Source organism: Puma concolor, chromosome D3 (genome assembly GCF_028749965.1).
Source record: "Puma concolor isolate L17-30 chromosome D3, mPumCon1.1.hap2, whole genome shotgun sequence".
NCBI classification, from domain to species: domain Eukaryota; kingdom Metazoa; phylum Chordata; class Mammalia; order Carnivora; family Felidae; genus Puma; species Puma concolor.
The window spans coordinates 41,029,485-41,046,149 of record NC_141678.1 but is presented as its reverse complement, the minus strand read 5'-3'; the positions used below and the strand labels follow the sequence as shown (position 1 = coordinate 41,046,149).

The window sequence follows — 16,665 nt, the reverse complement described above, 5'->3', positions numbered from 1 at the left end:
TTTTTCAAAGAACCAGCTCTAAGTTTCACTAATCTTCTGTATTTTTTTCCTAGTCTCTATTTCATTTATTTCCATTCTGATCTTTACTATTCCCTTCCTTGTACTTACTTTATGCTTTGTTTGTTCTTTTTCTAGCTCCTTTAGGTGTAAAGTTAGATTGTTTATTTGAGATTTTTCTTGTTTCTTGAGGTAGACCTATATTGCTAAGGTATTTCCTCTTAGAGCCATTTTTGCTGCATCCCCAAGGTTTTGGTATGTAATTTCTGGTTTCACTTCTCTAGGTTTTTTTTTTAATATCTGCTTTGATTATTTTGATGACCCAGTGGTTGTTCAGTAGCATGTTGTTTAATCTCCACATTTTTGTAATTTTCTGAGTCTTCTTCTTATAATTGATTTCTAGTTGCAAGCCATTGTGGTCACAGAAAATAGTCGATGTGATTTCAATGCTCTTGAATTTACTGACACTTGTTTTGTGGCCTAACATGTGATCTATCCTAGAAAATGTTTCATGTGCAGTTGAGAAGAATGTTCAGTTGCTTTTAGATGGAATGTTCTGTATATATCTATTGAGTCCCTCTAGTCTACTATATCATTTAAGGCTGATGTTTCCTTATTAATTTTGTTTGGATGATCTAACCATTGATACAAGTGTTAAAGTTCCCTACTATTATTGTACTGCTATAAATTTTTCCCTTTAGGTCTGTTAATATTTTCTTTATATATCTTGGTGCCCCTATTATGGGTGAATATATATTTAAATGCCCTTGTCTATTATTACAGTCTTTGTTTTAAAGTCTATTTTTTTCTGGTATGAGTATTGCTACTCCAGCTTTCTTTTCATTTCCATTTGCATAGAATGTCTTTTCCCATCCCTTCCCATCAGTCTTTGTGTGTCTTTAAATCTGAAGTGTATCTTTAGATCTGTAGACAGCACAAAAATGGGTCTTGTTGGGGTGTTTTTGTTTGTGTGTGTGTGTGTGTGTGTGTGTGTGTGTGTGAGAGAGAGAGAGAGAGAGAGAGAGAGAGAGAGAGAGAGAGAAAGCAGGGAGGGGCAGAGGGAGAGGGAGAGAGAATATTAAGCAGGATCTACAACCAGCCCAGTATGGAGCCCAATGCAATGCTTGATCCCATGACAGTGAGAGCAGGACCTGAGCCAAAATAAAGAATCAGACGCTTAACTGACTGAGACAGTCAGACGCCCTAAAATGGGTCTTGATTTTTTTTTAGCCATTCCACCACTCTATATCTTATTTTTATTTTTTAAAGTTTATTTATTTATTTTGAGAAAGAGAGGGAGAGAATGAGAGAGAGAGCAAGCACATGGGCAGGGGAGTGGCAGAGAGAGAGGGAGAGAGAATCCCAAGCAGGCTCTGCACCATCAGTGTGGAGCCTGACGTGAGGTTCAAACCCACGAACTATGAATCGTGATTTGAGCCAAAACCAAGAGACAGATTCTCAACTGAATGAGCCATCCAGGTGCCCCTTCCACCACTCTATCTTTTGATTGAACAGTGTAGTCCATTTACATTTAAAGTAATTATTGATAGAGATGTTCTTATTGCTATTTTGTGCATTGCTTTCTGGCTGTTTTGTAGTTCCTCTCTGTTCCTTTTTTCTTCTCTTTATCTCTTCCCTTGTGGTTTGATGGTTTTCTTCAGAATTATATTTAGGTTTCTTCTCATTTTTTAAATGTATTTACCATAGGTTTTTGCTTTGTAGTTACTGTGAGGTGCATATATAATTTTCTATGTATATAACAGTGTGTTTTGAGTGATAGCAACTTAAATTTGAACATATTCCAAAACTTTACATTTTTCTCTCACCCACACATTTTTATTTTTGATGTCACATTTTACATCTTTTTATTTATGCATCCCTTAACTGATTATTGTAGTTTTAATAAATTTTAACTATTTTTGTCTTTTAACCTTCATACTTGCTTTATAATGGATGTATCCACTATCTTTACTACATATTTACCTTTTCCAGTGAGATTTTTACTTTGTTATATATTTTCTTATTATTAATTAGTGCCATTTCTTTTTGGTTTTGAGAAGTCTCTTTTAAATTTCTTGCAAGACTAGTTTAGTGTAATGAACTTTAGCTTTTGCTTATCTGGAAAACTCTTAATCTCTCCTTCAATTCTGAATGATAACATTGCCAGGTAGAAAATTCTTGGTTGAGAATTTTTTTCTTTCAGCATTTTGAATATGTTGTGCCACTCTCTTCTGGCTCACAAAGTTTCTGCTGAAAATTTTGCTGATAGCCTTATGGGCTTTCCCTTGTACACAATAAGTTGTTTTTCTCTTGCTACTTTTAAGAGTCTCTCTTTAATTTTTAACCTTCTAATTACAGTGTGTCTTAGTGTGAATTTCTTTGGGTTCATCTTATTTGGAACTCTCTGGGCTTCCTGAACTTGTATGTCTGTTTCCTTCCCCAGATTGGGCAAGTTTTCATCTGTATTTCTTCAATAAGTTTTCTGGCCCTTTCTCTTTCTCTTTTCCTTCTGGGACCCCAATACTGCAAATGTTATTCCTCTTGATGTTGTCCTAGAGATCCCTTAAGGTATCTTCTATTTTTAAATTCTTCTTTCTTTTTACTACTCTGTCTGGGTGAGTTCTATTGCTTTGTCTTCCAGCTCATTGATCTGATATTTGGCTTCATCCAGTCTGCTGTTGAATCCCTCTAGTGTATTTTTCAGTTTAGTTACTATATTCTTCAGCTTTGTAACTTCAATTTGGAATTTTCCCTATATTTTCTGTGTCTTTGTTGAGGCTCTCACTATGTTAACTCATTGTTTACCTGAGTTCAGTGAACCTCTTTATGGCCATTACTTTAAACGCTGTATGAGGTATAATGCTTATCTCCGTTTCATTAATGTCTTCTTCTGATGTTTTGTCTTATTCTTTCATTTAGAACATAATCTTCTGTCCTTTGATTTTTTTTTTCCTGACTCTCTGTGTTTGTTTTTATGTATTAGACAAATCAGCTACTGCTCCTGGTCTTGAAGGAGTGGTCTTGTGTAGATGTCATGTGGAGCCCAGAAGTGCAACCCCTTCTGACCACCAGAGCTAGATGCTCAAGGGACATTCCTTTTTTGGACTGCATATACTCATGTTCTGTGGCAGGTCTGTGTCTACAGCTGGGCTGTGGGCGGGGCTGGTGTCTGGGCCAGCTGCAATACATGGCTGTGCTGTGGCATTGTTCAGGTGTCTGAATGGCCAAATTTGATCCCAAACTCATGCAACTTGAAAAATAAGAAAACCCTGCTTAGTTGCTATCTCAATTGTCCCAATTACTGACAGAAGACTATAGAATTATCTTGTTGACTTATTCTGGAGAATTAATTTTCATAAAGTAGTTGGAGGTCTTTTGTGAAAGTATGAAGTGAAAGAAAAGATGCTATTTTAAAGTCCCAGGTGATACATGTGTTTCTACCTTAACCTATAAGTCTTACATCATTACCTTATAGCTGGGTTCTAACATAAGAAATGTACTAATTTATACTTTTAGAAAAAAATATGATAATTTTTTGGAAGTCTTAGATTAAAATTTATAATTTGAAATTAAGTAATTGCTTAGAGAGACAAAATGAGAAGGATTAGATGTAATGTAAGCTAGTATCTAAGAGAGTTTCCTCATCTGTGAGACTTTTCTTGATTAATCATGTCAAAGTACATGGTAGACTATATATATAGTGGGCAGAAAAACAGGCATGAACATTCTTCAATTTATGCACACATAATTTTGGCTATAGTAAGTACTATTAGTTGATTTATATGGATAAAAGGAAAAATAAAAAATAAAGCTATATTTGGCACTTAATGTTTAAAAATCAAATACTCGCTAAGACCCGTATTTGATTGGATTTCATTTTTCAAAAAGTAATATTCGTGTTTAATTTATCAACAACAGGATTAAAGTATAAAGAGCAGGGGTTTTGTGTTCCATATTTTCCATACATATTACATATGCAAGGGACTGGATTGAAAAAAAACAGATTTAAAAGAAAAATGTCAGTTTAGAATTGCAATGTTTGCCTTATTCAAACTTATCTTGGTAAAGATTAAGTATAATACCAATATTTTGATAAACAGACAAATGAAATAAAAGCACCAACAAGAAAGTATTCTAGTCACAATGGGTTTCCTACTTAATTTTATACCCAGATTTGAAAGCTTGATCTCTTCCATGACAAATCAGTAACATGTCAACTGGCTCAAATTATCACTCTAGAAGTAATCATCATCTCAAGCTTTTGAAAAATCAAATTCACTACAAATATTTCAAATACTAGTTATATAAGCCTATTTCTTGAACCCCGTAACAATTCTCATTAGGACATTGCGTTTAGTCAAAGTAACACTTCAAAGAAAGAATGCAATTTAAAAACATTTTGTAAACAGAAAATAAGTTCATTGTCTTAAAATGCTCAGCAAGTTATAGCTTGTTCTTATTTGTGACATCAATTACAATGCTGATGCTATCCAATCTTTCAATGCTTTTCAAATTCAAAGCTTTCCATTACCGTTTAGTTTTAATTAATTTGTTAACATAGTTCTTTGAATAAAGATATTTTAAAGAGTGACTTAGTAAGCCAAGTACTTTACAATAGTACCATAACAGGAGATTGATTGAAAATTCCTTTGGAAAAAAAGGTAGAGTTTTCCTGTGTTCGTTTACAGAGAAAATGGTGTTTTGGGAAAATACTTTAAAGAAATTATATGGGACAACAAAGAATAAATGTGAGGAGCTTAAAACAAAAAGAAGTATCTTGGAAAATTGAAAACAACTGAAAAATGAGCTCAGAGTTTCTCGTATCTGAAAAGGAAGGACATGTTGGCTTGTATATTCCTCTTTGTATGAAAAAGGAAATCACTACGGTCATCTGGAAAGGCTAATTTTTCCACATATTAAAATCTAAGAGGAAGTTTATGGGGCGCCTGGGTGGCTCAGTCGGTTAAGTGTCAGACTCTTGATTTAGGCTCAGGTCACGATCTCATGGTTGGTGAGATGGACCTGGTGTTGGGCTCTATGCTGATAGTTTGGAGACTGTTTGGTGGGATTCTCCGTCTCCTCTCTTTCACCTCACCAAACCCAGGCACGCGCTCTCTTTCTCAAAATAAATAAATAAACATTAAAAAAAAAATAAGAGGAAGTTCCGCAGTGGAATTCCTTAAATAAAGAAGTCCTTAAAATACACTGGGCAAAAAATTCCATAGCAATTTTCAAAAAGATATATGACATTCAAATGGGTGATTCTTTTTATAAATACTCTAGAAAAACAAGAGCAAAAGTAACACCAGCATTTCTAATAGGCCCCAGGCTAATCCACCTAACAATGCCCGTGTAGAGGGACCTGGTGTGGTGTCAGAGTTAAGAAAGCTGTAGCTATGACATCCTCGAATTTTCTTTTTAGAATGTCCCATGGCCTAATTGTTTTTTGTCAGGTACTGAGCTACTGTCAGTTCACAGCTGAACTCATAAATGTCTGAAGAGCCAGCCACATTCTCTAAAGTTGATTAATGTATGATCAAAATGGTTCAGATATTTGACAGGTAGGCAGTAAATTTGATATGCTGCTGTCATATTAAAGGCTTCTCTGTGGATATTCTCATCTGGATGAAAGGCCATCTCACTTTCCCACATAGCTGGCACTGGAAAAGTAGACCAGGACTTAGATTTTCTCAAAAATGACCTGTGAATCTTTGAACATGAAGAATTTGGTTAAGAACACAAGATATTTGGCCATAAAAATGAGAGATTACTTTGGTCTAAAAAGGATTTAAGAAGAGTTGTCTTGAGTCAGCTGCCTCAATCCTACACAAATCCTACATATGGACACAGGGATATACCAGATTGTGTGGAATGGCATTTTAATGGTCCCTTCAGGCTTGCTACCACACTCAATATGTGAAAGAGGTAAGGTACAGCCCAGGGCTAAAATGAATGATTTGGAAATTAACTGTCCTGCTTTTCTCTCTTCTTCAAAAAATGATTTAAAAAAATAAAATTTAAAAGCTAAAATGAAATCACAGTAAACTGTTCACTTTCCCATATATTTCATAATCTGGTATGCAGATTTTTTCATATAATTTAGTCTTTAACATCAGCATTAATAGATCACTTTTACAAGCTTTAGTTATTTGTCCTCCATGGTGTGTGTGTGTGTGTGTGTGTGTGTGTGTGTGTGTGTGTGTGTCTGGAGAGTGGGACAGAATAGAAACAGATAGAAATGAATTAATGTAATCAGCCACATATGATAACTTAGCTCCCTATGTTTAAGACCAGAACTACAGGGTTAACCTATCACTTTGCTGTCCACATTGTGGCCTCCATTACAAAATATCTAGCGTTAAGTTTATACTCTGTGGCTATAAAACAGAGTCATACTCACTGGCCAAAACATAGTAGTCCTTCATTATTTTTTCCTTGAAACAAATGATTATCACACACCAGGTACTAGGCCCTCGCATACAGGGAGAAAAGACACAGTTTCTGTTTTGAAGGAGCCTACAGTGTAACACAGTTTACAACCCTGGTTTCATTCTAGAATTACCCAAACACCTAAACAAACAAACAAAAATGAACCTATGCCCAGACTCAGTCCTGGAGATTCTGATATAATTGGTCTGCAATGGAGTGTGGAATGAAGTCAGTATTATCAAAAAGTTCCTAGCATGATTCTAATGTATATTGAATTTGAGAACTACTGTTTTAATGGGTGAAAGAGAACAGTTAATAAGCAAATACAAGTGAATATTTCTAAATTACGCCAGTTGAGTCTAACAGTCAGCTTGGTTTCCAGCTTCAGAATCCTTTAAAACTCTACCTCCAGGCTACATTTGCTTTCTTGGTCTTGCCAGGTTCTAGGACCAAGCAAGTTTTAGAAACTGGAATTGGCTAACTCAACCCCAGCTCATTATTCCCTCTAGTTCTTCTAACTACCTCCCTCCTAGTGACTAAGTCCTAACTTCTGGTAACCCAGGTCCTGCTTGGGACTCTGCCTTGTGTTTGGGTCCTCCTGCCCATCACCTGAATTCTCCTGCCTGCTGGTGAGTCACTGGCAAAAAATACCTGCAGCCTGTACCACCAATTATTTGTTGCTGGCCAGATCACCTGCCACACCTTGGCAGGTCTCTCTCTTATCTCCCATCTAACCAGGCTCACTTTACCTCCCCCTCTACCCAGGCCTGATGCAATCAGCAAGACACTATTTGAAAAATATCGAATATCGAGAATAGAAGTGCATCCATCTTATGTACCAACAAATCTACACTCGATATTTTACAGCGTATTCTTCTTTATAGGCTTTTCTAGCTTAATAGACTTCTTGGTAAAGCATGATACACTTAGTCCATTTTTCTGGATCATCATTAGCAGCACAAATGGACTTTCTGGCTGTGGCTGAGCTACTCTGCTGGCATATTCATTGACTTCAAAGGGAGACCAGTGATCCTCTCAGTCCTGGTGGATTAAGTTAACTTTTAACACAAATTCAAATTACACTTGAGGTATCTTGTTAGATGTATTTGAGGTTTGCTGTTACATGATAAGCTTTATTTTCTAGCTGAAATTTTAATAATGCATTCCAAAAGAAGCTGTTCTTCTGAAATAGCAATCCAAATTACACATTCCAAATCTTGAAATTGATAACATGCCTTCCCACCCCTGCCCTATCCATTCTAACATAAAATAAATATCTGGGTAAAAATAAAATACTGGTATTTAACAAAATTATTAAATATAGACAACCTTACACTACACATACGTGTTTACAGGGAGTTATGAAACCCAGTTTATAGCCTGTTCAGGTATGACAAATACTTTATGAATGTGTCATAGCTGTCATCTCACACCATGGTGTAAAGTCTGGGTTTTCCACTAGATTGTAAGCCCAGTATACAATGATGATATCATATTCCTCTACTCCTGCTGCCCATGCAGCACCTGATTAATTGTAGGTGCTGAAGAAATCTATATTCCAAGAATGAATGTGCCTGTTGCATATGAACAAGTCCAAGTGTCTCCTGGTTTTGGGGCTTCTTCATGGTGAAGCACTTTGACATTGTGCATCGTAGGATTTTGTCCTAAGCTGTGAGCCAGAGAATGGCTTAATCTGGTGCTGTTTAGTGGATCAGTGTCTGCAACTGCTCTTTGTAGTTATATTCTGAGAATGGAATGGGCCCCCAAAATGACTTGTGTTGCTTTATTACAAATCAGTGAAACAAAACTCTTCACCCAGGAACTCACCAGAAGATCATTCTCTGGTGGTAATATTTCCATAGTGATAGCTTTGTTAATGTCAGGCCAGGCCATCTGCTATTCTGAGGCTATTGATGTGAAAATAAAAAATCAATTTAACCTTCCTTCAGTTAATCTGATTTGGAATCCACTGCTTCCAGGGTGCTTTTAACTTATCAATGACTAGGTTAAGAGTTCACCTTCATGGTAACCTAAATGTTGTTCTTACAAGGGTCTGCAGTTGGATCCTTTTGCATGTTGGCCATTTGGCATTTTCTATTCCCTTACAGTGGGCAACTGCAGAGTCTGATTCCTACAGGAATATATATCCTGGTGTCTTCGTGTGTTGCCTTTTATGTGTGTTTCTAGCATTTTCCTATTTTCTTATGGGATTTTCTAAAAGGTACTTATATGAGGTGTGGCACTCTCTCCAGACAACTTGCACACTTGTGTATAAGGTCACTTTCACACCCCAGTCTTAGAGGGTAGTTATAAGAGTAGTTGAAAGCAGGTTATGAAGTGATAGGATGACAGGGGTAGATATTTCCTAAAAGTATACTTTTGGTATACTTTTCAAGTAACTTGTAGTGAGATCAAAGGTTTCTATGTTTACTTTCTTTCCTTGTCGTAAAAATAAATATTACATTACATACCCAGCCTTTATTTTAATCTGAAAATAACTGGTTAATACTTTTTTATCCTCTTTCATTTCCAATGTTTAAAAAAATTTTCCTTAATGTTTATTTATTTTGAGAGAGAGAGAGGGAGAGTGCAAGCAGGAAAGGGGCAGAGAAAGAGGGAGAGAGAATCATAAGCAGGCTCCATCCTGTCAACGTGAGCCCAACACGGGGCTCAGTCTCATCAACCACGAGATTATGACCTGAGCTGAAATCAAGAGTCAGACGCTTAACTGACTGAGTCACCCAGGTGCTTCATTTTAAAAATATATTTATTGATTTATTGGCACAATATCATGTTAATTTCAGGTGTACAACACAGTGATTCAATATTCTCATGCCTTAAGAAGTGATCACCTCAATAGGCCTAGTTACCATCTGTTACTATACAAAATATACAAAATTATTGACGATATTCCCTACACTGCATATTACAGTGCTTCCTTTTATGTAACTTCTATGAACTGAAATATATAATAACTTTGAAAAGTAATAGAGATTAAATGACTAAATAATAATAATGTAATAATCTGAAGTTATTTGCACAGTAAACATTGTAAAATTTGTTTACATAATAAAGGGGAAGACTATCTTCTCTAGTCTAATCATGGTGTTTCTTGAAACTGGGAAGTGAAAGCGCCTCCACTCTATAGATCATCCAGTTAAAACTGCTGTTGGTTTAATCCAGGGGTCAGCAAAATGCGGCCTGTAGGCTAAATTTGTCCCATTGCCTCCTTTTGTATGGTCTGCAAGCTAAGAATGGTTTTTACATTTTTAAACAGTTGAAAAAAATCAAAAGACAATATTTCAAGACATGTGAAAATTATTTAAAATTTAAATTTCATAATACATGTAATATATAATGCACATAACTGGCACAATAAAATTTTATTAGAACACAGCCATGCACATGAGTTTATGTATTATCTATGGCTGCTTTTATGCCATGGCAGAGTTGAGTATTGTGACAGGGACCATATGGCCACAGAGCTGAAAATATTTACTATCTGGCCCTTCACAGAAAGCATTCACTGACCCCTGGCTTAACATAATAGTTACAATTATATAAATTCTGCTTTTGTTTAAGAATCATGCTTGCTCACTGGGCTGTTCCAGCTTCTCCTATGACTGGGCAAATTACTCTTACAGGACTTAATGGCCAAGGAATAATGCCATAGGAATGTATACTTGAAACAGTCGGTCCAGGACGCATAATTTGATCAAGAACTTCCTTGTTTATAGGTGTAGACCAGAATAGCCCTGGATCATTTCAAACCTGGCTTACCCCTACCCTGAGAGCACCTTTGATGCAATAAATGACCCATGTCTGAAAGCCAAACTTATCAACTATTCAGCTGGCATATGTTGATAATTTTAAAAATTAGGAAAAACATAGAAAGTAAGGTTGAATGTTACTTTGGTATCTTACAAAGATGAGATTAACTTTAATTTTAAAAAAAGTAAAAGCCTACCTGGACGGGTTTCTGCCACAACAGGCCCAGCAAGGTCAGACGGCTTGCCAACACCCACCTGATTTATGGCTCGGACACGGAACACGTAGCTGGCACCCTCCTTGAGGCCTTGCACCTGGAAGAAGCAGGTACAGAAGTGATGGGTGTTCTGTGTCATTTAAACAGAAGTGCTCTTCCTCTGTAAATACAATTTAGTTGTGTAGCCCAAATTCTCCCATTCGTGGAACTATATCTCCCATCCATACTGAAATTGACCAGATTAAACTTTTTTTTTTTCAGGTTAAACTTTTTATTTATTAATTTTTATTTTTTTAAATGTTTATTTTATTGGGGTGCCTGGATGGCTCACTTGGTTGGGCGTCTGACTTTGGCTCAGGTCATGGTCTCCCGGTTTGTAGGTTTGAGCCCCGTGTCGGGCTCTGTATTGTCAGCTTTGAAGCCTGGAGCCCACTTCAGATTCTGTGTCTCCCTCTCTGCCCCCTCCCTGCTCGTTCTCTGTCTCTGTCTCTGTCTCTCTTGAAAATAAACATTAAATAAAATTTTTTAAAGTGTTTATTTCAGTTTTGAGAGAAAAAGTGAGCACTAGCAGGGGAGGGGCACAGAGAGAGTAAGGGAGAGAGAATCCCAAGCAGGTTCTGCACTGTCAGTCCAGAGCCCAATGTGGGTCTTAACCTCACGAACCATGAGATCACAACCTGAGCTGAGATCAAGAGTCAGACACGTAACTGAGCCACTCAGACACCCCAGATTAAACTTTTTAACATGTATATTTTTTTCTCCAGTTCAGACTTGAAAATTTTCTGAATATAAAATATCTGGAAGAGTGAATCTACATCTCAATGGGTATGGAGATTACAGGACATCTCTACTTTTTTATGTCTATATTGTTTGGATTTTTCATTGTGAGCCTGTGTCAGCTTTATAATCAGAAAAGTCAATAATTCTATTTTCACTTTAGAAACTGTGGACAAACTCTAAGATAATTTCCTCACAGAACATTCACTTCCCGGGTTGTGAGGCACATTCATTTTATATCAAGTCAATCTCTCTCTCTCTCTCTCTCTCTCTCTCTCTCTCTCTCTCTCTCTCTCCTATATTTGCCTTTCTACTTTTTGTTTTTTTAAATGAGTGAACTTAACCATTCTTTGATAGGTTTAAACTCTATTATTTTTTCTTTCTGCCCCTCCCCCCTTTTTTTCTGGGCGTTTGATCCCCTTTGCTTGGCTTCTCATCCTTGTTTTGCTTCACCTGAGTCAAGTCCAACTTCAGCACTTGGGATCCAGTGCTGTGCAAACTGGGGAGGTGGAGATAATCCTGGCCATAAACACATACCACCACCATCCAGGATGTGTCTGACTTTCATTTTACACTACCCTTTGGCCTTCTGACTCATTTGAAGAACCAAACAGCATGCTACCTTCCTGCCCTTCCTTTACCTTTTCTCTTCCCCATGAAATGTGACCTTGCCTACCTCCTCAAGGTTTTGTAAGGGGCTGGGGAACTCACTGGCATATGCTAAGATGTCACATTTAAAGGTCATCTCTCTTGGAAGATATATTTATATTTTTTTATGGGGACAGTAGATACCTTAACCTTTGAAAGTGGCTGATAGATGGTATGGACTTTAGTCCACAGAGGCAGGTCAATGGTAGAGATCTTTTAGAGCAGGCATACTCTGAATATCTTCCAAGGTCCACCATCTAGGCAATGGCTTATTCTGCCAACAGGTATTTCTATATGACTATGGTGAAGCTACCCTTCATCCTAAGTAATAAGAGCTAGAATCATACGCCCCACAGTTTCTGAAGCCCTAGTATGGATTCAGGGTCTCCAGGTGCCAAGGGTGACATAGGGGAAAACATTCTTTGAAGATATCCATTTGGTACAAGTGAGATTCAGTGGCTTTAGTAGAACAGTCTTTGGTAGATGAAGTTAGGAATTTGTTCAGTTAGAGCACTTTAAAGGAATCTGGAAGGCAAAGGCACAGATAAGGGTGAGGATTAGGTCAAGAGTTGAGTGAAATCATTCCACTGGCCTCTGACAGCTCATGTGACACAAGCATGAGGAAGCCTGTGAAGTGAGACACAGCATGACCCAAAGGAATCCACAGGTAAACACTTGCCGGCATGAACACTAGGAAAATAGCACACTCAAAGCAAAAACTATCCTCAAAAAAAAAAAGAAAAAAAAAATCAGAGGTGGAAATGTGAAAGTCACCTTTCTAAGACTGCAAGTAACAAAAATGTGAGGTAGGTAAGTATAGGCAAGGAAGGAAAGAAGAGGGAGAAGGGAGCTTGTGGATGTTTTCCAGAGGTAGGCTAAGGGATTCAGGTTAAATAGAACCAAATTGCTTTAAGCATCAGAAACTGCCCCCAACCCCAACCACTGCCAAATGGAAACTTACCAGGAGCCCAATATATGAAACAGACCAAAGCAGAAATGTTGTATTCTATCTTGCTAATTTTAAAGTTAATACCATTAGAGGAGCATTTCTTCTTTAAAACAAAAAAGTGTTTCTCAAAATATGAGCACACTCTTACCCTCAGGTACGTGTTTTTAATAGCTGCCTCATTGAGTCCTCGCCATTGGTCATCTTTGGCACTGGCCTCCTTCAAGTCCACAAAGTAACCAGTGACTGGAGTCCTTCCAGAGTGGATCGGAGGCCTCCACTGCAGAACTAGGGAGGTTTTCCTGACTTCACTACACTTGACACTGTGTGGGGGTCCTGAGAAAGAGAAAGAGACCAATACATAAAAATCATGATGTATATGAAAACATTCAAATACGTGTAAATCTAGAACCACATTTAAAGTCTTAAAGCTGAATCCAGTGTTTTTCTTTTGTAAAATCTACCATTCCTTTAGAAATAGGTATTTTGTGGTCATTTCAGATCAAGTTTACTCAATGGCTCTACATCAACCCACTCAGTCCCTTTATGAGCAGTAGGTGGTTAGGGGCCAGTTCAAGGTGCCCCTCAGAGGCTGGATGAAAATTTGCCTTCAGGGTGTCCTTGGCCGTGTGGTCCTCACCTTTCATCAGAACACTTTAACGTGGTTGCAGATTCAATTTCAGATTATTTTTCTATGGTAATCTGAAACTTTTCCTAAATCTCAAATAAGGAGGAAAAAAGCAACTCTATTTGATGGCATGTGAATATATATAGTGATATTTCTTTTATAGGAAAAAGGAATATATTACCAAAGAGCTCCCCTCTGGAGGGAAATCTTTCCCATAAAGCATATATCCCATCTAGGACTTAAACCAAACTACCATTACAGTTTACAAAGAACTTTCATCAAAACAGATACAATCAATCCCGTGAGCCCTGAATCTGTGCTAAACACTGCTAGATACTTATTTATTTATCCCATTCATCCTTAAGACAATTAACAGAAAGCTCAGAGAAGCCAAATAACTTGATCCACCTGTTCAGGAAGAGAGAAAAATGTTCTCCCTGTCCATGTGCTCTTTGCACTCTTGGGAGAGTCCAAACTACTAAGTGATTTCCTACATCTTTCCATGACCACCAGCTAGCTGGTGATATTTGTAGATGATATATTTTCTTTTTTCCTGTCCTTTAAAAAAAAATTTAATTGATTCCTAATCAATCAATTAAAATCCCCTGAACTGACCCACAGTGCCCTAAAAAGCCAGCTACACACACAGACTCTACCATGCTGTGCCTTGGCAGTTTGCAATTGATAGCTCAATATTTGTTGGGTCCTGCACCTTGGCTTAACAGTCACAGAACTGTGTCAGCCTTGCCTTCTGACAAGGTAAGAGGTTTAAATAATGTGGTGATAGATTTAAATATTAACATCAATACCTTATACTAGTGTGTCATGTTCTGTTTTGCAAAGGGCTTTTAAACTATTTTATTTTTTTTTATTTTTTTATTTATTATTTAAAAAAATTTTTTTTACATTTATTTATTTTTTTTGAGAAACAGAGTGAGACAAAGCATGAGTGGGGGAGGGGCAGAGAGAGACACAGAATCCGAAGCAGGCTCCAGGCTCTGAGTAAGCGGTCAGCACAGAGCCTGATGCGGGGCTCGAACCCACGAACTGTGAGATCATGACTTGAGCCGGAGTTGGACGCTCAATCGACTGAGCCACCCAGGCGCCCCTAAACCATTTTCTTGTGTCATCCTTGGAACCCAATGAGGCATCCAAACACTTAGCACTCACCCTGCAACCTCTTTTGCTAACTATATCTCTTTGAATCAAACATTTCCCACAGGCCTGCTCAGAATTTCATAGTCTCTGGTCACTCATGTTTTAACTTTATTCAGGAATTACAGAATTAAAAAAAAACAGATCCGCTTTCATGTAGGTGACAGAAGGAGCTTAAGAAATATCAACCGGCTTAGTGGAGGTACAAGGAAAGGCAGCATGTTTGCGTCTTATATTTACTGAAGTTGAGTGAGTGCTTGAGCTTCTCTTGGGTTCCTCTTGTAATTTTTTATTCACACTTGATAGAGAAGTCATGCAGATAAACACTCACTAAGTGAAGGCAAAATGATGGTTCTTCAAGGGCACTAGGATTTCAAATAGAGGAAGAGGGTGGCATTAAGGACAAAGCTGGATCCACCCAATGTGTTCCAGTGTGGCCTTGTGTTCTAATGTGGTCAATACTGGTGCTATACCAGTTATTACATATGTTGAATATTAAAGCCAAGTGGGAGAATCTAGTCATCCTGTGGCACTTACTGGATCTCTGAAGTTAGTACTGTTGGAAGCAAAATGAAATCATCTACCAAATACATTAACATTGTTAGTTTGAAACCTAATGGCTTCATACATTTGTTTGTATTCAATTTTTTAATTTGGTCAGTGTTGTAGCTGTATGAGTTTTTAAAAGCATAGGTAAATGTTTCTGCCTTCTTCCATTTTCTTCCCTGTTCAGCCAACTACTCACAATGGCAACCTCCAAAAGAGACTACTTCCAGCCAGGTACCAGTACCTTTGTTATGATGCAGAGTTGGGACAAAGGTGTAGAGAGAGCAAAAGGACTGGAGAAGTGAAGAGAGATAAGTGGAGAAAGTCTATGGCTTAAGTCCTAGGCAGGCATGTTAAGTCCACCTACATGACATAACAAAGAGCTGGCAGCAAGGGAGGAGAGAGACACCAAGGAAGAGGAGACATATTGGCTGAGCCCGGAGAGAGAGATTTTGAGCAGGTTGACAAATGAAAGGTTTCAGTGCAGTGGGAGAATGCATGAGAATTAGGGAGTGCAGGAAGAAGTTTCTGAGATACTTTGTTGGGGGATATGAATTGGATGGCCTTCAGCGGTCTTTAAGAAGCACAAGTAAAAAATCAGAATTTTCTTCTTTAAAAAAAAAATTTTTTACCGTTTATATATTGTTGAGACAGAGAGAGACAGAGCATGAACGGGGGAGGGTCAGAGAGAGAGGGAGACACAGAATCTGAAACAGGTTCCAGGCTCTGAGCGGTCAGCACAGAGCCCGACACGGGGCTCGAACTCACGGACCGCGAGATCATGACCTGAGCCGAAGTCGGCCACTTAACCGACTGAGCCACCCAGGCGCCCCCAGAATTCCTTTTCAATGATCATGTGGCACTCCTATTTTGTGCTTCTGTTAATCCTATTCCAAGCAGAGGGATAACTATGAGGGCTCTCAGATGTATTTGGAATACAAGCACAAGAAATTATACTTTATTTTATATAGGTACCTATTATTAAATAGGATTATAACAATATTTTAACTAAACATAAGGGGTCAAGAGAATTCTTTTCCCTTAGGAGTTGTTTATATAGCACTTAAATGTAGTTCCAAGTTGTAGTTTCTTTTGGAAGAAACCCCAAGCCTCACTGCTGAGATACGGTTAATATAGTTTACCTGGAACAGCAATGGTCCACTCTTCACATTTGAAGCATGCACTTACTGCTGAGGGCACTCCCAACCCAGCAATGTTCATGGCTGCCACTTGGAACTGATACACCATGTTTTCCTTCAAGTTGCTAATCTGCAACACAACATCACAGAGAGTGGATGTTGATTCATGTTTGTTTTTTAAAGTTGTTCAATATTTTATTTACTTACCTCCTGCACTGGATACACCCTGAGGTGACCCCCAATGAGTCATACCCTTTTGTAATCTCCTCCCCTTGAGTGTGGGTGAAGCCTGTCACCTGCTTCAAACCAAGAGAATATGGCAAAGGTATTGGAATATCAGTCCCATGATTGTTGTTCCATCATATGGAAAAGGAGGAGGGATATTATAGATGTAATCAAGGTCTCTACTTAGTTT

The 16,665-nt window shown here is 37.9% G+C and overlaps 1 protein-coding gene across 3 annotated transcripts in view; it reads right to left on the bottom strand.

The window, feature by feature from the left end:
- MYOM1 (myomesin 1) overlaps positions 1-16,665 on the bottom strand; it is a 155,146-nt gene that overhangs the window by 37,101 nt on the left and 101,380 nt on the right. For all 3 annotated transcript variants that reach the window (XM_086682558.1, XM_086682559.1, XM_086682557.1), the window contains 3 exons: positions 16,254-16,380; positions 12,934-13,118; positions 10,394-10,508 (listed from right to left, as the gene is read on the bottom strand). In XM_086682558.1, coding sequence (XP_086538684.1) covers positions 10,394-10,508; positions 12,934-13,118; positions 16,254-16,380 — 427 coding nt within the window. The remainder of the gene's footprint in view (positions 1-10,393; positions 10,509-12,933; positions 13,119-16,253; positions 16,381-16,665) is intronic.